The sequence below is a fragment of the Heterodontus francisci genome, chromosome 7 (assembly GCF_036365525.1).
Source record: "Heterodontus francisci isolate sHetFra1 chromosome 7, sHetFra1.hap1, whole genome shotgun sequence".
Lineage (NCBI taxonomy): Eukaryota > Metazoa > Chordata > Chondrichthyes > Heterodontiformes > Heterodontidae > Heterodontus > Heterodontus francisci.
Genome location: NC_090377.1, coordinates 72,577,859 through 72,601,286, shown reverse-complemented (window position 1 = coordinate 72,601,286; position 23,428 = coordinate 72,577,859). Strand labels below are relative to the sequence as shown.

Genomic DNA, 23,428 nt, shown 5'->3' with positions numbered 1-23,428 from the left:
AGGGCACAAGCCAGGGGTGTGATGGAATAGTCCCCACTTGCCTGGGTGAGTGCAGCTCCAACACCACTCAAGAAGCTCAACATCATTCACGACAAAGCAGCCCGCTTGATTGGCAGCCCATCCGCCACCTTAAGCAGTCATTACTTCCACCACTGGCCAAGCCTCCTTCGACAGCACCTTGCAAACCCATGACCTCTACCACCTAGAAGAAGGGCAGCAGATGCATGGGACCACCACCTGCAAGTTCCCCTCCGAGTCACACACCATCTGATTTGGAAATATATTGCCATTCCTTCATTGTTACTGGGCCAAATTCCCTTCCTAACAGCACTGTGTGTGTAGCTACAGCACATGGTGTGCAGTGGTTGAAGAAGGCAGCTCACCACCACCTACTCAAGGACAATTATGGATGGACAGTAAAAGCTGGCCTTACCAGTGACTCTCACATCTCATGATTAGATTTTTAAAAATTCCCTGATTTAAACTGCATCTGCCATTTCTCTGCTTAGTGATTGAGCTTGTCAAGATTCTTTAGAATTTATACACATTAATATTCCACATTTGCCACTGCTTCTAATTTGGTATCTTCTGCAAATTTGAACATTTTGGACACAACCCCTTTTTAAAAATTATAAACAGTGGCCCCAACCCTGAACCTTGTGGCACTCCACTGGTAACTCCCTGCCCAACCTAATACTGCTCATGCACTACTACTTATTGTTGTCTACCGACCAACCATTTGTTGATCCATTACCATCTATTCCATTGGGTTGGACTTTATGTATTAGTCTATTATGTGGGACAGTATCAAATGTTTTCCTAGATCTAGGTAGATAACATCCACGTCTCTCCCCTGTTTATTAGGTCTGTTATCACTTCAAACAAATCCAAAAAGTTAGTCAAATATGACCTCCCACTTCTAAAACCATGCTGCCTGTCTCAGATTAGTTTATGCTCCTTCAAATGTTCCCTTATATTATTCCTCATAATACTTTCACTTTTCCAACACTGTAGGTAAGGCTTCCAGGATTATAATTTTATGATGCATCCCTCAGCCCTTCTTGAAGATTGGAGACACAGTTGATATTTTCCTATCCTTTGGCATTTGTCTTGAGTACGGTGAACTCCGAAAAATATCTGCAAAGGGTCTCAGAATCATTTAATCGAATTCCTTCAGAACCCGGAGATGAAAGTGGTCAGTGACAAAGCTTATCTACTTTGAATTTCAACAATCACCGAGTAAGTGTCCAGGTACATGAATCACTTAAAAGCTAGTGCTCAGGTACAAAAACTAATCAAAAAAGCTAGTGGAATGTTGGACGTTATCTTAAGAGGGATGGAATACAAAGGGCTGGAAGTTATGTTTCAGTTGTACAGAGCCTGAGTCAAACTTCATCTGGAGTATTGTATTCAGTTTTGGGCACTGCTTCTCAGGAAAGATACACAGGCCTTGGAGGGGGTATGGAGCAAATTCAATACGTGGGCTTAAAAGGTTAAATTATGAGGACAGGTTGCATAAGTTTGCCTTGTATTCCCTTGCGTTTAGAATGTTGAGAGGTGATCTATTTGAAATGTTTAAAATGATAAAAGGATTCAATTGGGTACATGCAGACAAAACTATTTTCTCTGGTGAAGGAAACCATAAAATACAGGTACTATTTTAGAGTTTAGTTATGTGATTCAAGAGTGAAATCAGGAAACATTTTTTTCAAAGGGTAGTAGAAATCTGGAATTCTCTTTCTCAAAATGTTGTGGATGCTGGATCAGTAAGTAGAAATACCAAGTGCTCTTGTCAGTTCATGCCAACTTTCTAAACCCCATTGATCTATGGTTCTTACATTCCCATACATTTTACATCTTGTGAATTGACTGACCAAACTGGACTTTCAGCTTCTGTAAAGCCTTCTTATTTATAAGCTAAATTCAATAGTTTATATTATCATTATGTATTTCACATCTTTCACACTTCACATGCAGTGCAATCTGTAGACTACATGGAGATTAATGAATTGCAAATTATGGGGATTAGAAGATTGGTACCAAGTGACACTATATGCATTCAGAAAAATTAATTATGGTATTGGCACACTCATCACTGGTTCCAGTATAATTACAATAAAGAAAATTGGGAAAGAACATAAGAAATAGGAGCAGGAGTAGACCATATGGCCCGTTGAGCCTGCTCCACCAGTCAATATGATCATGGTTGATCTTGGGCTTCAACTCCACTTTCCCACCCACTCCCCATATCCCTTGAAAAGCATGAGATAAGTATATTCAAATGGTCATCCTCCCCTCCAGATTATATGCAAATGAGTATACAGCAGACACACTCATTCACTGATCTCATCTCCCCTGGAAATCTTCCCTCCATGGCCTCCAAACTCATTGTTCACATAACCTGAACGACCTGTTTCTACCTCCTTCCCAAAATCCACAAACAGGACTGCCCTGGTGCACCCACTGTTTCAGCCTGTTCCTGCCCCACTGAATAGATTTCTTCCTATCTCAACCCTATTTTTTCTTCCCTTGTCCAATATCTTCCCACTTACATCCGTGACTTTTCCAATGCCCTCTCTCACTTAAACAGTTTCCTTGCCCTAGCCATCTCCTTTCCACCATGGATGTCCAATCCCTTTACAACTCTATCCCCCACCAGGATTGTCTGAGAGCTCTCTGCTCCTTTCTTGAACGGAGGCCCAACCAGTCCCGATCCACTACCACGCTCTTCTGCCTGGCTGAATTTGTCTTCAGATTGAACAACTTCTCCTTCAACTCTACTCACGTTCTCCAAATAAAAGGTGGTGCTATGGGTACCCACATGGGTCCTAGTTATGTCTGCCTTTTTGTGGGCTATGTGGAACATTCTATGTTCCCATCATACTCAGGTCCCCTGCTTCACCTCTTTTTCTGGTACACTGATGACTGTACTGGTGCCGTTTCCTGCTCTCGCCCTGAACTGGAAAATTTCATTGACTTTGCTTCCAATTTCCAGCCTTCTCTTGCCTTCACAGGATCTATCTCTGACTCTTTCCTTTCCTTCCTTGACTTCTCTGACTCCATTTCTGGAGATAGGCTATCAATCAATATTCACTATACGCCCACTGACTCCCACAGCTACCTTGACTACATTTCCTCACACTCTGCTTCCTGTAAGGACTCTATTCCATTCTCCCAGTTTCTCATCTCCGTTGCATCCGTTCGGACAATGCAACCTTCCATACTAGCGTTTCCGATATGACTTCCTTTTTCCTCAACTGAGGATTCCCCCACACCATGATTGATGGGGACCTCAACTGTGGCCGTTCAATTTCATGCCCTTCTGCACTCAATTCTTCCTCTCCCTCCAAGAACCATGATTGGGTTCCCCTATTGCTCACCTTACATCCCACCAGCCTCAGTATTCAGAACACCCTCCGCCATTTCCACCACCTCCAGCATGGTGCCACCACCGAACGCATCTTTCCCTCCCCACTTCTTTCAACATTCCGAATGGGACCATTCCTTCCGCAATAGCCTAGGTCACTCCTCTATTACCCCCAACACCCCGTCCCTTTCCTACTGCACCTTTCTATGCAAGTGCAGGAGATGCAATACCTGCCCTTTTACCTCCTCCCTTCTCACCATCCAAGGCTCCAAATAGTCCTTCCACGTGAAACAGCAATTCACTTAAACTTATTTCAATTTAGTATACTATATTTGCTGCTCACAACGTGGTCTCCTCTACATTGGAGAAACCCATCATCGACTGGGTGACTGTTTTGTGGAAATCCTCCATTCAGTCTGCAAGCCTAACCCTGAGCTTCCAATTCACTTGTCATTTTAATGCTCCACCTTGCTCTCACTCTGATCTTTCTGTCCTTGGCCTGCTGCAATGTTCCAATGAAGCTCAACGCAAGCTTGAGGAACAGCATGTCATCTTTCATCTGGCACTTTAGACTTTTGGACTCAACATTTAGATCATAACCTCCGACACCCATTTTGTTTTGTTTTTCTTTACTGGTTTTATTTTTCTCCGTTTCTCTCTTATTTCCCTTTTTTTTGCTTTCGGACAACAGTTATTAAGGATCCTGCCATTCACACCTCCTCTAGACACATCTTTTTGTTACTTTACTTGTCCCATTTGGCCTTGTACCATGAACCTTATATTATTTAATCTCTCCTGCCCTCCACCCTATCACAGACCTTCTCTTTTGTTGTTCTTCCCACTCTTCCCCCCCTTTCACTTGCTCAAATCCAATTACATTTCTAATTTTTCCCAGTCATTTTTTCAAATTTTAATTATTGTTGGAGTTAAAAAGATTATTTTTTTTAACTTTTCCTTTCTATCTCCTTTATCTCTTCATCTTATCTTTCCCTCTCTTTATTTCACTTACATTCATGATTTGGCCTTGAATTAAATATTCTATCTTACACTTCCTGATTCAGACTTTGTTCATCTCAGTAAGGATTCTTCCATCTGATTAATTCAGGAGACACATCTTTGCTTGCCCTGTTCACACAGGTCCCAAATTCCCTGCAGAGGGTGGTGTGCAAAGCCCACAGAACAGCCATGGGCAAATGTCAGTGTAATGAACTGTTAGTATGTTCATCACCACTAACCGCAAATCGGGCCATTGAGTATATCAGTGAAGGACCTTGCAAGGAAGCCACACAGAGACATACAAAAGAGAGATGAAACAGTGAAAGAGGCTCCCAGAAAGAATGAGATAGAAATAAAGTGAAATAAGTGAGATATTATGATAGAAAACAGTATAGCCAGAGAGACACACACACACAAAGATAAAAGATAGAAAAAAAGAAAATTATACAAATACTAGAGTGGGAAAGAAGCAGAAAGTCAGTTAAAGAAGACATAGTTTTTGTCAGTAAGCAATGCCATGGCAGATTAACTATATTATAATACATATCATGCATTACCAAATATATAACTCCTCCTGTTATAAAATATTCTCCAATTCACCATAAATTCAAGTTCTTTTTTTCTGTTTTGATACACCACTTTTCTTCTTTATTCAAGAAAGACTATGTAACAAGAAATAATATTCATAACATAACACATAGAAAACTACACTTCCTGAAAAGAATAATTCACGAAGCCTACTCATAATATTGATTTATTAATATTCAAAATGCCTGCAAAAATTTTGCCTGAGAGAGTGTGGGCTGAATTATATCAGTGTGGCGGCACACTGTGAAGTTGGCGGCTTCTGACACGCAAGTGCCGCCGCTGAGCCCCCGTGGTATTATGCGCGGGGGCTCATTTAAATGAACGGGGCGGAGCGGCTGCCCCTGATGACATAGAGGGGGCGGCCGCCACGTCCCCGGCAACAATGTCTAGCACCACTGTGCAGGCGCTGGCGCCATTTTTAAAGGGCTTGAAGCCCTTCAGTGACATTTAAATTTTTTAAGTGACACAGTTTCAATTCATTTAAAATAAAATTTTACTGAAACTTCAAATCCCCTCTCCCACGCCCCCAATGCATAAATAACTAGTATTATGCACCCATCCCCCCCAAAAAAGTGAGTCCTCACTCACGACCTTTCCGCCCTGACCTTTATTCCCTTTGACCCTAAACCTCTTTCCACCATCCCCACAGCCAATAAGGATTGTTTTTCCTGCTCCCCCTCACTTCCCACCCTGATAATTTTATTCCTCCCCCCTCCCCACCAGTGTCTCGCCTTGGAACTCCATACGGAGTTCCGAAAATACGCAAGTTGTGGCCGGTGGCCATAAAATCGGTGTGGGACGGCCGCCGGCAGCAGGTAAGTTCATTTGCATTTTAAGTAACCTCATTTCCATATTTTAATGAAGGCCCTGCCGCCAAGTGACCCGGGGGGTGGGGTGGGGGCGGTGGCGCCGCACCAAGGCCTCGCTGCTGCTGCTAATATACAGCGGGGCCTCCTCGGCATCATGGGGGCCTGCACCCGCTAGCATTTTATGGGCCTCCGATCCGTGTGTGTGTGTGTGTGTGTGTGTGTGTATACAGAAGAGAAATGAATTATGTGTGCAGAAGTTTTTATCCTGCTTTTGTAGGACTACAATATTCAGAATATACTGTGACAGAAGCATAAAATGTATAAATAACAACTAACATGTAAATTTTTGTTATATAGTTTCTGCTACTGAATACAAATTGTTGAGTTAACAGACTAGGATGAGATTTTTTTGTGTTATTAAGGTGGGCTGATATACTCCTTAGCCAGAGAAAATGTTCATAACAAGCTTTGAAGCTGACCTTGAAGACTGTGGCCAGAGTCAGCCAGTCAGGTTTGGGCCAAGGCATAATTATCAGTTGGTCAGGTTCTGGTCATGGCAGACAACAGTGGGAAAAAATTCTTTTGCATTACAAATCAATTGTAGGAAGAAAGAGAAAAACATATTTTCTAATCCTGTAAGTAACTAAGAAAAACAGAGATTGTTGAGAAGAGAACAAACAAATCAGCAAATAAAGTACTTGTGTTTTAAGCCAATACTACAACGTCATCCTGTAAGGTGGAAGCAAAAAAACTTTAATGTAATTAATTGGGTACAAGAGGTTTTGAGGAGGAAACCTTGAAAACAAGTTTTGCATATGTTAAGTAAATGTTATTGCAAATATTTTATCTATGGAACTTTGATCTTTCAACATCAATAGATATATTATATAAAATAAAGTTTCCTCAACTCTGATATATTGCTTCATTAGATTTGCTGTTTACACCAATAGGTGAACCACTGACTCATTTAGACAGCAACATGACCTCAGTAAACATCAGAAACTGCGCCATGTCCTGACCTATTCTTTGGCAATGCCATGTGTCATGGTCCTGTAGTTTTTTTTTTCAGGAATATGCAGTTTGCCTTTAAGGCTTGCAAAGGATCAGTATTGCTTTAAGAACCAGCAAGCTTCAGGAGTTATCGGAAGGTGCATTTTCATTGCCTTAGAAACAGCCATTTGGAGACTGTGATTCAAAGGGTGCATTCTCGTTACCATAGATACAGCCACTGGGAGTGAGTCTCATGTGATACATTTGTTACAATTCAGTTTTGAACTGGCTTTTAGTTGAAGACAGTTTGTTCCAACACAGACAGAGGGCACAGCTGTGGTGTCAGCACCTGGAAAAGGAGCTCTCAGCCATTTAAACTGAAGGAATAGGAATTTAGTTTGTTTAATTATTATCCCTCAAAAACTCTAAAGTCAGATTGATTCTGTTGAAAGTGTTTGCAAGTCGTTAATTGTTGAAATTCGCTGGAGAAGGAAAGCAACATTCTGTGAGGACTTCAAGCAACACTGGACTGTAAATTTGCAAGGACTCTAATTTTTTCTATTTTAAATGTTGTTAATATCTTCATAGTGTTTAAGAATTTAATTTTCTAATTAAAGAGTTAATTTGTTGATTTAAAGACACCTGGTTTGGTTAGCCTCATTCGGGGGTTAATAGATGGTACATGATGGCTGGGTCTTTCTTCAATTTGAAAAGTTTTCAATGATATGTTAGGCGATCTGTGGAGCGACGGGATTGAATTATCAGTGTGTTTCTCCCACCACAATCAGAATCGTATATTTTGATTGGGGGCTTTGACTGGAGTGGTCGGTTGTAACACATGGAAAATCTACTTGAGGCTGTGTGGCCATGTACATCGTCTTCAGGTGAAACAGCGTGGAATCATGGGGCTTTATGGCACCAGGTTATGCAGATGTAATTCAGTAGTCATTTTAAAGTCATAAATTCACTCCTTATTTTTCTGATTCTTTTATTTTAGTTTGGCGAAATAGTTAAATAGCAAAACTGAGGACAATTTGAGAAACAGAGAAGCAGACTTGGTTGGAACAGAGGAGTTTCTCTACAATACATGAAATGGCCCTGTAGCATAACAGTTTAGGGCAGCTGTTGCATTCTCAGCTACAGGTAGTGCTGTGCTTGTGATGAAGGTGGGCTGTAGGACAAATTGCAGCATGTGGCAAAATTCACTGATGGTTTCCTTTGTAAAGTGCAACTTCTGCAAGTACTGCTTCTGGGACAACTTGGGTAGGAGTACCTATGTCCATAAATTCTGGTATGGTAGTACTGACAGCAAGGTGTCATGCACTGTGGGTATAGCCTGGCATTCCTCCAATGCTTCTCCTTTTCCTCCAAAAAAAAAAGATACAGGCAAATTCCTAGTGAAAAGTATCTTGCAATTGTGTTAGAAGAGAGAGCATAAATAGTAGCCTTGTAATATAAGGCGCAGAGCTGCAACTGCAATAAAAACATAATATAACAAAAATCACCAAAATCGAGCAGGAAATGGGTTTTCTGCAAATTCTTACAAAGTATCTGCTGGGCCATTTAAATTCATTGCCACCTGGCAACCTTGGATGTCTGTTTTATATAAACAAGAACATGCCTGGGCACAACAGAGATGGTAATAACAGGAAAATAAGTTGTATATAGTCACTACCCCTCATTTAAATATGCCCATCCGAAAATGGGCAAGTGTTTTTGCTGTCCACTGTAAATGCCAGCGGAAAATGGAACAAGCAGAAAATGGGGTGTGTCCCAAAGTGAAAAATTCAGGATAAAATGTATGTAGCCTCTTACCTGATCGGTGTATGAACTTAATTAGATTATGTTGCCTTAAATGGGGCACACAACTACACTTAACTATAAAATGATACCATGGGCTGAATTTTTATAGCTCGCCCCCGTTCTCAGCAGCGAGCTTCAAAAAGTGCGTGGCGCATGCACGAAACATGCACTGCGGAGCCGCTGCGATATTTTGCGAAGCGGTTTATTAACATGGAGGGGACGGACCACCCGTCCCTGATGACATAGAGGGCCCGGGCGCTTCATCACTGGCAACGGTGTCTGTCGCCATTGCGCAGGCGCCAGCACCATTTTTAAAGGGCTTCATGCCTTACAGGTAATTTTAATTTTTAAAGACAAATGTATGTTACAATGAGATAGAAAAATTTAATAAAATTTCAAAGCCCCTCTCCCAACTCTGCAATGACCACACAATTTATTTATGGCACTCTCCACCCAAAAAAACTATTCTTCCCAACTTGAACCTTCTTCCCCGAACTTCCTTACCTCTGCCCTTCAACCCCTTCCCACCATCCCCTCAGCCAATAGTCAGAGTTTTCCCTGCTCCCTCCTCCTGCCCTAAAAATTTCACCCTTCCCCCGCCAGTGTTACGCCTTGGATCTCTGAACGGAACTTCTGGCAACCGGCTGGAATATTGGCATGGGACGGCTGCCGCGACGAGGTAGGTAATTATTCATTTATTAGCATTGATTTTAATATGTAAATTAAGTTTTTTGCCAAGTGGTGGGGGGGCCGCCCTGAGGCCTCACTGCTGCCGGTAAAATGAGGCGGGGCCTTCCCAGCGTCGAGGCCCTTGGTGGGTTCCCCCAGAGGTAATATCCGGGCATCCCCGCCATGACCCCTGATCTTGGGGGGCTGGTAAAATTTGGCCCAATATGACAATTTGGAAAAAATGTAAGTTGCAGTACATTATATTTTCACCAATGTGGGATGGGTTGCACCTGCTTGCTGATGGCTAGCTCATCTGTTTGCACCAGTTAATATGCATAGAAGTAAAGAACACATTTAAATGAGAGTAATGTGCTGGTGTGCTTGGAAATTGTAATGCATCCTTTAAAAAAGGCAATTCTGGTAGAAGATTGCACAGCAGGCTGTTGGAGCAGTAGGTAAGTAGCAATGTGCTTAACTCACTCAGTTCATGGTCAGATAGGTGGACTGACTGCCTCATGATTATTATTGCGCCACTTTAAAGAATGTTTTCCAGAGCAGCAGATGGCAGAAGCAGCCAAAGAAGGGACACGGACAGGAATGGTACAGAGGCGTAAGAAAGAATGCACAACTTCAGTAAGTCGGACCTGCAAAACCTCCTCATTGAAATAGAGCAGAGGATAGACAGACTGTTGGGAATCTGTGTTAAGTACCCTACAACAAATATTACTTGCACCATTTGGAGAAAAGTGGCACTGGCACTGCAGGTCAATTCTCACCCTCCAGGACTGCAGCCCAGTGCTCCAAGAGATGTGAGGGGTTTTGGGGTGGGGGGGAGGGGGAGGTGACCAGGAGGAAGCAAGCGGTGGCCAGTATTGGGGAGGGTAGTGGTGTTGATCGGGAGTTGAAGTTGAGGTCAGGTGTGTTGAGGTTGAGATTAGGGATCAGAGGTTGCAACTGGACGGGGAGGGGCAAGGACCTGGGTGTCCTCGTCAGTAAGTCACTGGAAGCTAACATACAGGTGCAGCAAGCAATTAGGAAGGCTAATGGCTTTGAGTACAGGAGTAGTGAACTCTTGCTTCAATTTTATAGAACCTTGATTAGACCGCACCTGGAGTACTGTGTGCATTTTTGGTCCCCTTACCTTAGGAAGGATATTATTGCCATACAGGGAGTGCAAAGAAGGTTCACCAGACTTGTTCCTGGGATGGTGGGACTGTCCTATGAAGAGAGATTGGGGAAACTGGGCCTGTATTCTCTAGAGTTTCTAAGTATGAGAGGTGATCTCATTGAAACCTACAAAATACTTAAAGGGATAGACAGGGTAGATGCAGGTAAAATGTTTCTCCTGTTTGGGGAGCCCAGAACCAGGGGACACAATTTCAAAATATGGGGGAAAGTCACTTAGGACAGAGATGAGGAGAAATTTCTTTACTCAGAGGGTTGTGAATCTTTGGAATTCTCGACCCCATAGGGCTGTGGAAGCTCAGTCATTGAGTATGTCAAAAGTAGAGGGTGACTGATTTCTAAATACCAATGACATAAAGGAATATGGGGATAGTGTGGGAAAAGGGCATTGAAGTGGATGATCAGCCATGATCGTTTTGAATGGCAAAGCTGGCTCAACAGGCTGAATGGCCTACTCCTGTTCCTATGTTGCAACTGGAGGACTTAGGTTGCAATCGGGAAGGGTGTGCGGCAGCCAGCAGTTGCCCACATGGTTTGACCATGGAGTGCACTCCTACTCCTCTTGCTTTCATTTTCAGGTATGTATATTTGAAAATATTTCCTTTTTGTCGTGGTGCACAGCAGTCTTTTTATGGACCGCCCATTAAGCCACATATGAACCTGGTTTCCTGGAACAAAGCTGGCACCGGTGCTGGCTGCCTCAGGGTAACCCAAATAATGCAGAATGAAAAACAGGAATTACACTCTTTATTTGCATATGTAAAGGGTGTAGTGCCTGTTTCAAGCCTGGGCTCTGGACACCTTTCTTTTGTCTATACTAATATGGTGGGTAGCACACTTCTGGCTTGTAATAGGCGTGCACTTTCTGACTGCCATATTGGAGGCTTAAGCACCAGAAAAACGAGGGCAGGGCCATCAAATGTTTGTGTCTACTTTCCTGGCACTGAACAGATAAGCCCTTGGCTGGAATTTTTCCTTCGGCGGATGGGAGCCATCCACCAACTGAAAAGTCGGTGATGAACCCGCCTCTGCCTGGCCTGGGGATCCGGACTGGATTTTGCAGTCTACAGGCCTTTAATTGTTCTTAGGTGGGCCATCAGAGAGCTACTTAAGGGTCTTGATTGGCCTGGGGTGGGTGGGCCATATTTTGTCGCCACAGCCCTGTGTAAAGTGGCAGCAGAGGCGGGAACGGGTTGGGAAGGACCCCCAAGCCTCCCGCTCCATTTCCCCCCCCCCCACCCTCCTGCTCTTTGGGAAGGGGGGGGGGGGGCGTAAAATTCCGGCCCTTATTTCTCTGGAGGTCCAGTTGGATAATGTAAAATTTGCTTCATTTCTCAGCTGACCCCTTCCACCCCTGGCTCAGCTACCACTATGTGCTAATCCTTAGCAAATCTACTCTATTTCACTCTCAATCTATTTATTATGTTCCATTTCTCCACCAAGTTGTACTCCATTTCCTCAATTGGACAGGCACCATGTTAAATCAATTAAAAATATGTTTGATGTATTATATAAAACTTCAATCATTTTTAAAAAATCTCAATGGAGGCCTGCCATAATGGGGCTCACTGGCTCAGTTGGTCCAGGGGTGTAGGACAAGGCAACAACTCCACACTGAATTGGAAGCCATTATACTTTCATAGATGGTGTCACTGAGTAACATAATGAGAAAGCATTCTGTTGCAGTGAAAATTTATAATTACTTTTTTTTAATATTCAATAAGAAGTACCCATACCTAAATATACAAAGTCCATATAAACTTTTGATATGAATGTATCCTTAATTGTGCAATTGCATTATAAAGTATGTGTGGATGCTGAAAAAACAATTTAAAAAAGTGCTCACATGTTTTCCTTGCCCTTTGGGATTACCATCTTAGTCTAGTTTAAAATGCTTGCAATAATAATTTTGTAATTTTTTGTAACAGTATATACTAGAACAAAAACAGCTAACTGTAAAGACCTAGACAATAACTAGCTATTACAATTGTTAGAAAATCTGTAGGTATTATTTTTCATTTTAGTTGTTTTTTTCTTATCAAATAAATCAATAGTATACATTATTGCAAAAAGCCAAAGACAAAAACAAAAACAGTCACCCAGTATAAGTAAAAGCTATCTCATTATTTGTGACTTAAAAAAACCATCTAGGGCACATTTCACATATCAATTGTGAGACCAAATGCATTTTTCTGAATAGAAAATTAACACACTTTCAAAGCAAGCGCCTTGAAATAGAGAAGGTGCCAACTGCAGTTTGAGGGTATCTGAATGTGGTATATGCTGGTTTATGGTAAAGAGTTAACTTGTAGACAAAAAGGAAAGGGAGGTCGGCACACAGCAGCCACTTGAATGTGAATTTTTTTTTTGTTTCCCTTGATGCATACCGAGCTCTCCATTATTAGTCTTAATGATGGAAAATTGTAGTGTTGATACAAATCTTTTTTTTTTTTTAAAGCAATGGGCGGGAGCTCCATTTGTTAGTAAGTTCTTTGTGACTGAAAGCCGTGGATTGTACATCTACTGCAGAAAAGACTGGATGCTCTTTCCATTGCACAGTTAATTACTCCCACTGTGACCTTGCTGATCTGCAGTGTCCCCCACTACATCTCATCTGCACGCCTGCTTCTGTGTGTGCATGGTGTCAGAGAATATGAAAAACCATATAATGAAAGCAGTTTCATGATGGATAAAAGGCTACTGGAGTTGCACTTGGTACAAAGGAGGTTCAATTATATGAGTAATTGTGATAATTTAGCCCATTCATGGACCCTTACTTGATCAAGAATGAGACTCACAAAGGAAAATTACTTTAACAGGAAAGTAGAGAGAGGGGGGATGAAGAGGGAAGGAGGGGGAGAGGGGTGTAGAGAGAAAAACAAGATGGAACAAGAAAATAGATATACAGAGGGAAGGAGAACCAGACACAGTACAACCGAGATGTGATAAAAGCTGACATGCAGCTGTGTTACACAATTAAATTCAATTTTTTTAAGCAATTGATGAATGCAACTACTGCAAATGTGCCTCAGTTAGCTATCTTTGTTGTTCCGTGACAGGAAAAGGATAATTACCTCTCAAAGTGAATCAAAAGACTGACATGCCCTTTAGACACAGTCATGAATGCAGAGCTCGATAGAATGCTTGAATAAGAATTCTGGAGCTTTTTTTTCCCTTTATCACTGAACAAATTTTGTTAGATATAATGTAAGAGCACCACCAGCAGATGCATTAAACCCTGGGAGTTCTAAGACACTAAGTAGCTTTATCTTCCAATCTGTAGAATAAAGCTGCATTTGCATTTAATTTCTATTCTATCTGAGGATAGTCTTGTATAGACTAAATTTCTTTCGCACAGGAGTGGTTTGATCAGGAGATGCTGTGGCAGATTAAATTTTAATAACTGTAATAACATACACCCACTGTATGCTACCAAAACCCATACAAGACATTCATCTGTAACAACATGAAATTCCCAATCATACTGTTATTGGAATGAATGAAAATCAAATTAACATATCTGATGCTGCTGTAAATTTTCTGGTGTTTTGAGATTATAGAGATCAGGCTAACAATGCAATTCTAAATTATTTTGTTTCAAATAATTTCCTATTTTGATTTTTTTTTAACTTCATGACTGTAGCTACTCTTCATTTAATAGTAAGAATGTAATATTCAGAAATTATATATTTTATAGGTTCTATTTGACTTTACAAAATTCCCAAATGTCCTTTCAGAGGGTTTTTGGTGTAAAGTGAAGTACAAAATATATACACACAAGCACTGAAAACTAAACAGTAGGTAAGTGCAAGATACCTTATGTACCTCCTACTCTCGCTGTACAGACTCTGAGTCACTTTAGGTAATCTTTCTTGCTCAGGGAATAACATTATTGTCTGGCAGTTCAAAACTCCCATCAGACTGAAATGATGACCTTGTGTCATAAAACATGTTATCAACTTTATTCCACACCACCAATAACCTCTGTCCCATTAGATTTCCCCCATGCCTGTCAGTACAAGACTTACCTGATTGTATTTCCAATTACATACAGTGGTGCTCCTGGTCTACAAACAGCAATTGCTTCATTTCTGCATCTTCTGGCAACCTCCACTAGCTTTTGCCCCGACTTATCCACATTTCCAACCAAGAATGTTTCAGAGGTGTCACCATGGTATCCATTAAAATATACCTATTCAACCAAAAATTAATATAGAGCAAAAATAATTTTTTAAAAATAGAAACTTAATATTTAAGGATTTATAAACAGAATGAAGGATTTAACCATGGCTCAATGTAATAATTTTCAAGAAGGCACAATTCATAGATTGACATAGTCGGATTTACAAAGGAGAGGAAAACCAAGGTGTCATTCCCCATCCCTACCCATTCCCCCCACTAATTCATAGGAGATTGGATTATGCTTTCATTGACAGTTCTCAATGATTTATATAAATATACAAAGTTTTATTTTGTTTCACTGATTGATAAATGATGATGAAAGTAGCATAGGTATCAAATTACTCTCTCCATATATATGCCCTGTGAAACTATTTATACATTTTGTATCTCATCTTGAATTTTTAACATGGTTTTTAACATCAAATAATTTAATCCAAGATGCTTCTACCCTAGGTATTTGTATCCTTAACAGTAAATGATAAATAATTGTGAAACAAAGGGAATCAATTCATTTTCTGTTGTGTCGATGTATTAGCTGTATGGATGCAAAACAATAGTTTTCATATTATCTTGGAAGTTAAAAAATTTTACAACATGCTGAAAATAAAAAAGTTAAGATGAAGTTATATAACAGGATAGATTTAATATCATGTAAGTGTTTATTCTAACCTAAAGAAAAATGCAACAAGGTCAAGTTAAGAAAATTGGAGCTTTTTTTTGTTTATATTCGAGTCCAGTCTGCAAATAATTATAATTGCATTACACTTGGAGCAGGATACCTCAATCAAAGTTTTAATAAATGTGGAAGATATTGGTAGCAACAGTATTACTGTCCTAGGAGACTGACACATACAAGCTTTGGCTGTCACTGAAGCCTATAATGACAGAGTATGATAATCACAGACCCCACTCAGAATCAGCAGGAAGAGGAAGATCAAACTCTGCAGAGTGAAGGGAAAAATGCCAGGCTTCTGCACATTAGCTCATCCCTCACATTCATCCAAAGAAGCCTCCCAACACTGCACTGCTCTGCATTAACTACACAGTGGATCAATAACAATTACACCTGCTCAGGGGATGACATGTAGCAGGATTGAGATGACATATCACTCTGCCTTGCATTGATCTTAGTGCACCTAACCTCATCCCCAAAATTCTAGATGAACTTGGTTCAAACAGGAATAAACAAAAAGGAAGAGGAAAGGGAAGCAGCTGTTCTTTCTTGCCCAGAAGTGAATTACACGCCCATCTGTACATTCCACATTCTCAATCCAGAGTTTTTCCTGTTGCTGCTGGGGATCAAAATGATGATCAAAGCCTCACTGGTTTTAAATGAAATACTCACTGTGACATCGATGTTGATAATGTCTCCATTCTGAAGGGGTCGACTAGAAAGATAAACATTAAGAAACTATGAGAGAGAATGTCTTTAAAAAAAAAAATCAGTATAACAGAGTAAACAGATTAATGGTATAGCAGAATGGCTCAGCAATTATTTATGACTATCTTAGATGAAAAAAGACAAGCGATAAATATTTAGCTTTAGATCTGCCCATTTAATAGAAGTACTATAATTATATGAAATTGTAGGAACACCACGTGATGCAGAAACAAAACAACTCTGACTTTTTTGGTACTTCATTGAAGAAACATTTTTTCCTGTGGCATAGCTATATGCATTGGGACTTTCAGTTCTAAAAAAGTAGCCTGAATATGCCATTCATGCAAGTAGTGCACGCTCCATGCAAAAATAAACAGATTTGTTCAACAGTCTGCATTAAGCTTTAAGAAAATAACAGCATTAAAGAAAAAATACACTGAGCTGAAATATTAATCATGACCATATACGAGCTTTGGACCTTAGAATATAGTTAAAGAATGAATGATATAAAAGGATTTAATAGAAAGTTAAGTCGTCCTTCACAAACATTGATCTCCCTGAGTATTCACAGTCCCTTTCAGATTATGACAATACATTTCTGACACAGTAGAAACTATCAATAAGTTTATATTGTACTCCGTGCTGCTTGGTGACAAAACACTGAAAATTGAGTAAAATTATAATTATGTGTTTCATCCTCTCAAGCTGCACATAGCCCCGATGAATCCATTGAACATCCAATTTACATATATTAAAACTCATATAAAGCTTCCAAAACTGAAAAATTAGAAGCTAAAATCAAGCAACCGTTATCAGCCTGTTGCCCTTATGGTTAAGGCTCACACTTTATACTAGCTGTGAAGAATCAATGACACAGGACAATATTCACAATTTATTTTATGACCACAGCTCTGACATATGCACGAGGAAGATTTAAGTTCTGCCAGGAGAACAAACTTTCTGTGATGGATTAAGTTTAAAACACAAGGGTGGTAACTAAATATCTTTAACGTTACGTCTTGAAATGTTTCAAATCATCATTCCTGCCAGGTTACTAAAATGTTTTTCTGTGCCATTAATGAACGTGAACAGACTTAAGTTTCAGGCAGGCCACTATATGAGATATTTTATTTTAGGAACTAACCCAACAGTACAGCTGTGGACTGGGGATTTCTATGCAATTTCTCACTGCTGGCCAACTCGTGGAGACCATATAGATAGGAGTTTGCAGTGGAATATATGAACAATGATAGACAGGAAGACTCTCTGGTCCATCTAGCCTGTCCCACACAATTGTGATACCTTGCATATCATAATATATATACTGTCCACCGCATTGAAAGCATGTGACCTTCTGCAAGAGGTAGAGCTGCCAACTCTGGTTGAACACATTCTAGCAGGTTTCATCACATGACCTCCTGTCTCCAACTGCCCCACCCCCATCACTGGTCACCCAAAACTTCCATCCTCGTGGTGCACCACCTTCCCACAAAAGACTATGGTTCACTCACACACAATGAACCCCTATAATGAGGTGAGAGAAAGGAGGCAAATGTAAATAAACAAAGAAAAAAAATCCAGAAACCACTGGATGTACACAACAGGTGCAACAGCATCTGAAAAGAGAAATGAAAGGTTAATGTTTAAGTAGAGAATTTTCACTCATAAACTTGGGTGGTAACAAGATATTTTTATGCTAATGCTGTCATGTCATGGAGAATAACAGGTCTCCACACAAACCAATAACTTACTTTTTCTCTTTACAGATGTTGGCACACCTGTGATGTATTTCTTGCAATTTTTGTTTGTATTTCAGATTTCCAATATTCATGTATTTCCTTTACCATTTAACAAAATGAAATAGTCTACCAATCATTTAAAAGGTAATATGCATAGGGAATATAATATTCAGACCTTAAGTATTTGCAGAAATAGAAGTATAAGATTAATAAATGGACAAATTCCCATAAACAGTTACCTGTCAGGTATGCCATGACAAGCCACGTTGTTCACAGAGGTGCAAACAGACTTTGGAAAACCTCCATAACCCAGTGGTGATGGGTATGCATTATTTCTGATTGTTTCATGATGAACAATGTAATCCAACTGCTCAGTTGTCATGCCAGCCTTAAAAAAAAAATACAAAATGGAAAAAATACTATTAATATTTTTTATTTTAATAATTATACAAAATAGAGTGCCTTCTATTCGCTAACAAAGCCAGGAAAAATACTAAAACTTTTTAAACTTTTATCATCTGGGGGCTATTTTACAGCATAGGTAGATTAGTTTAAAGAAAGATACCAAATACAATGGGCCTTACTTACTACAGGATTAAACTCAGTATCTCATCCTTCTCAGCTCTATGTACTAAAGTAAAAATGTGAACCTGCAGACCAATATTACCTTCAGTTTGAAATTATGTAGCAACAATTAAAATGAAAGAATCCAAGCTTCTTTATTATGTGTATTATAACATCGAGTTATTATGACATTATAAAGTATTAAAGCACCTTATTTATATCACTATGGAATTAATACTTAAACTGCAACTGGATAGCAGTATTGTGAAATCAGATATACTTAATTCAGAATTCAAAATATACTTAATTTAGAATCTTAGCTATGCTTTTTATATATGGTGTAAGTATCCCCCCGCCCGCCACACAACCCACCGAGGTTGTGACTTTCATTCTGTCGATCTGAAAATCTTTAGCTAAACGGTCAGATGAAGGTGGTTTTAAAATTATTGATATTATAAATTTCTACTTAACTTCTACTTAAAAATGAGTGATTAGGACAGGGTGTCTAATTAAAATAATGAAACTGAAGATGTATGTTTACTGGGAGTTTTAATATGCCACCATTTGATTTTGCACTTAGATTTGGATTATGCCGAAGTAATTATTGATGTAAAAGCATAAAAATGTACATGCTTTCTGATTTAGCATTATCTATTTATCATTTCAAAGATAAAAAGATATAAGCATTGATGTTCTTTTTCAAATTTGAAAAAAAAAATCAACAAAGATGTGTTCGTACTTTATAATCAAATATATGCAATAGAAATAAAGGTAATTAACTTTTGATGTTGATCAGAAAACAGTCGAAACACTATTCCACTATTAAAATCTTGTTTTGTAACTTGAAACCTTTCAAAATAAATCAACTGCAAACTAAATAAACAGTTAAAACATAAGAACAAGTTTGTTAAATCAAAATCTCTAATTACAACAATTATAACAAAGATAGAGGAAGAGTCATGAAGACACAGACAAAATTGTTAAAATGGTTCTTCTCAGTTAACCTTTTCAAAAACATACATTACCTTTAAACTCTTTCCAGCCAAGAGGAGGATCTGGCGAGCCAGCTGACAGGCTTGTCGAAGACCCTGAATCTGATCTTCATCTTTAATTTCGATGTAGTCTCCCCAGTCTGGTATAATGCCTGTCGTCACATAGTCTGGCTTCTTTATGTGCTTGAAAAAAAAGATTGAAAATGAAGATGAGAAAACTGGAGCGTGACAATGGGATCATTTTCTCAAAAAGAGACTCCAGCTTCATGGCAGTTTGCCCTGAGTGTTACAGTGTCGACCCTTCCTGAGTCATCAGACAAACCCCAAGGCTGCTGCAATATTTCTTCAAATGCCCTTTTGAACTTAACATTGCCAACTTCTATGTTCTTAGGAACACTGTTAACTGAAAGGACTAACACGAATAGCAACTTGCTGTTTGGTAGCCCCTGATCGAACAACTCGAATGTAGTAAACTCACGGCTGAAATTACTGAGTTTTGTTTAAAAGGAACAGCTTGTTTACCAACTAAAAAAAATTGATGCAAACCTTTATTTTGATGAAGTACATGGCCTTCTTTTAACCTACATTTTCTTTCAGAAAAATGAATTATTCATTGTCATTTTAATCTGTAGAATGCAAATACCTAAACATGAAAGCAAGACCTGGCCTTTTGGCTCAAAAACCCAAGTTTTATTGAAGCCAGGACCTTTCTTAGATGTGGCTATTACTGACTGTAAACATAATGACAATTAAAGAAATATGTACAATTCATAGAAATTACACCTAAACATTTTGAAAAGTAAAGTTACAAGACACTTTTGATAGAAATATCCTTCTGTAATATAATGTATGCCAAAAGGTAATTGGAAGAGCTGGCTTCATCATATTTCAACTACATATTGAATCACAGAAGTGCTGTACATAATTATGCTCTGTATCATAAGCTTCACCGGTAATTGTCTAATAAAGCAAAGATGCACTTTTTTTTAACTCAATAGCAGATTAAATTGTATACATTACATCTTAGCATTAATATATTAAGTATCTGAATGAAATTTAATAATGAGAAAACCTTGATTCACTTTTGCACTCCACCATGTGCTTCTCTTCAAAACCATTAAATGTTATAAACATCCACTATTTCTACCTAATATCTGAGTTCTGTACCCTTTCTTGACCTTATCTGCAATTACCTATTGAGTCTTCATTATTTCTGCTTAACTTGTCACAGCTCTCACTTCACCTTAACCTCTCTTACAGGTAATCACAAAAATCAGCAGGGAATCTTGTTGAAAGAATGATACTGTAAGTCAATAACAGTGTACCTTGGGTACAGGGTAAGATGGTCCAACAATAGCCGGACGCACAACACTGTAGGAGGTGCGTTGCCAAAAGATACATCTTATAAGCTGAACCCCAAGTAGTTTGAGCTTGCGAGCAGTGGTGAATTGTGATGAGGAAACTCTGCAGCAGGCAGTCACACATCCTGTGGAAACAAAGTCAGATTGCTTGCAATTGCCAATGGTTTTTCAATATTTCTTCTAGTTAAATCAAAATGATAATTTTTTAAAAATGCATACAATGAAATCATAAATACTAAAACATATTTGCTTCTCAATAAAAGCAATTCATTGCAATTACTGTACAGAAACAGGCCAATAGTCCAATAAGTTACTGAGAGCACAGATTTTCCACACGAGCCTATCAAAGCTGATCTGTCCCATTAAATCAGTTGGTTAAATAATTTAGAATAATAAAATCATACAGAAGTCCTGCAACCATTAAACTGGTTATATCAATGTTCTGGAATGAGCCGGCAGTTTATTTACCAGAACAATTGATTTTTCAATAAATCTGACTTAACATACCTGTCTGTATTATCACACTTACATACCTATGTGGTAATTAACTGATCTGTATGTGAACACTCCTGGAATCAGTTCCTATTATTTCACCTTCTTTCATGCTTCTTATTTTCATTAGACAAAAAAAAGAATATTTTAGATCTCTTTTTACTCCTTGAAAAAAGCCAACGTCATAGACTACATTTGTCAGTAAGCTTATTGCTCCAGAGAGGGCATAAATGCAACCCCTGAAATTCTAAGTGTTCTTTCCAGTTTGTTTTTGTCACTGAGAGCACAGATTTTCAAGTCTCCTGTTAACTACAGATTTACAAGCTATAAGCCTGAAGTTTCCGCTGGATTCTGCTGTTTTATTCCCAGCACAATTAGCTCAAAAATCAGCCAAACCAGTGAAAAGATGGAGGAATTTCAAGCACAAATTACATCGAGCGTAAATCAAGTTTCAGCTATCTTTTGCGCTAGTTTAAAAAATATTGTACTAGAGCTGGCCCCACTGATCAAATTAATCACTGTTGTGAGTTTCCACTAATTGTGCCCCTTTGTGGGCCTTCAAGGAGGCTCTTAAGATTAAGCTGGTTCTTTTGGGTGCACAAAACTATTTTAAAAACTTTCGAACACGTTTTTTGCCAGTGCAATTAACTCAAAATCCGCCAAACCTATTTTCAGCTACATTAATAAACTACACCAAGTTATCACCCATAAATGTATCAAGGAATATTCTATAAAGCAACTTTAAAAAAATGTGCTAAAATGCTGCCGATTCTGTTGGTTCATTGCAGGTTTTATATTTGGCAATATGCAAATGAGTTTGAGTGGAAACTTGAGGAAAAGAAACACTTCTCAAAACTAGCACAATTTTGGTGTAATTTCAGCCTGAATCACCAACTACCCCAATGTATTTTATCCTAAATATAGTTCAAAACAGTTGATACGAAAATTAACATCTGCAACATTCCTTTAAAAAAGAAAAAAAATTACACTGAATTAGGTGTCCATATTAACTACTGCCAAACGACACTACTTTATAATTTTACGACCGAGGTGGGAGAAGTGCACTGTTAATTCAGTCCCACTTCTGCACAGGTCACAGCATATCAATAAATTTTCTTACTCACCGAAAAAGCCAATTAGATACTCTATTTTTCTCCAGAATAAAGCACACCAACCAGGTTTCTTTAATCAACAACAAAATTAACCATTTATTATAAAACCAAGTCTTAACCAATACTGAAGTAAGTATATATATGAATTGAGATATTAAAGCTCCTTTTTTTTTTACTAGCCCTCATGCACATGAACATACATCCAAAAACCGGTTAACCGGGAAAAAAAGAGATTTTGGTTTACAGCTGTTTCATAGGAAGAAAAGGAATTTAAAAAAAGAACTTAGACCACCATGATGTGGAAGGAAGTTCTTTGGTTTGGCGAAGTGTCCCAAAGTCGAATAGTTGGGTGCCACTCAAAGTTTTTCCAGGCGAAGTTGATGAACAGTCTGTAATGGGTAGGCATTCAAAGAAATTCAGTTGTAGAAGGCTTCACATAGGGGTGTAGCAACAGGTGTCAGTTCTCACATTTGATGCAAAAGTCTTTCTTTAAAGATGCAAGATTTTTGCAAATTCAGGATTTCTTCACAAATGCAGGAGGCAACAGTACCCCTTCAGAAAAGCTTTTGCTTTTCAACAGCAAGGATTCTTTACAGAGAGGTAATACTTTTCTGGTTCTTCTTCTGATCTCCAGGCAGGTCCAAATCAAATTTCAATTGCCTGCTTTTGTCCAAATCCACTGGCTTTTAAAGTTCAAAAATGAAACCAAAACCTTCCAGAAACAAGTCACATGCCAAATCATAAATTCTCTCTTGTTACAACAGAGGGTAGCTCTTTGGTCAAACCCCCTGCTGATTTCCTTGAAATTACCTGCTTTCCAGTCCTTGTTTACCAGTTCAACTTTTGTTGAACTTCCTTTCAAAAACATCCATAAAGTACAGCTGTCTCCAGATCCACTGAAATCCTGTTCAGTTTTTTAAAAATATAGAATCCCAAGTTTTAATATAAAAAGGAAATCCTAGTAACAATAACACTTAAGCACCTGTAATATGATTGTGACAACCTTTGTATTTCATTTCGCACACAGCCATTCTCAATGTAATAAGTGTAGAACAATAAAGCAAATGCCCAAAATAACTGCTGCATATGCATTATGTAGAATAACAAATATGTGGCATTCTAACCATTCAATTTACAATTAACAAAGTACTTGTATCTAAACCCTCTCCTTTGGATTTGTCTTTTGCATACCAATTAA

At 38.9% G+C, this 23,428-nt stretch overlaps 1 protein-coding gene across 6 annotated transcripts in view; it reads right to left on the bottom strand.

The window, feature by feature from the left end:
* The window catches only part of metap1d (methionyl aminopeptidase type 1D (mitochondrial)), a 185,487-nt gene that overhangs the window by 85,027 nt on the left and 77,032 nt on the right, over window positions 1–23,428 (bottom strand). For all 6 annotated transcript variants that reach the window (XM_068035411.1, XM_068035408.1, XM_068035409.1 and 3 more), the window contains 5 exons: window positions 20,591–20,751; window positions 19,299–19,448; window positions 17,949–18,097; window positions 15,935–15,977; window positions 14,436–14,599 (listed from right to left, as the gene is read on the bottom strand). In XM_068035411.1, coding sequence (XP_067891512.1) covers window positions 14,436–14,599; window positions 15,935–15,977; window positions 17,949–18,097; window positions 19,299–19,448; window positions 20,591–20,751 — 667 coding nt within the window. The remainder of the gene's footprint in view (window positions 1–14,435; window positions 14,600–15,934; window positions 15,978–17,948; window positions 18,098–19,298; window positions 19,449–20,590; window positions 20,752–23,428) is intronic.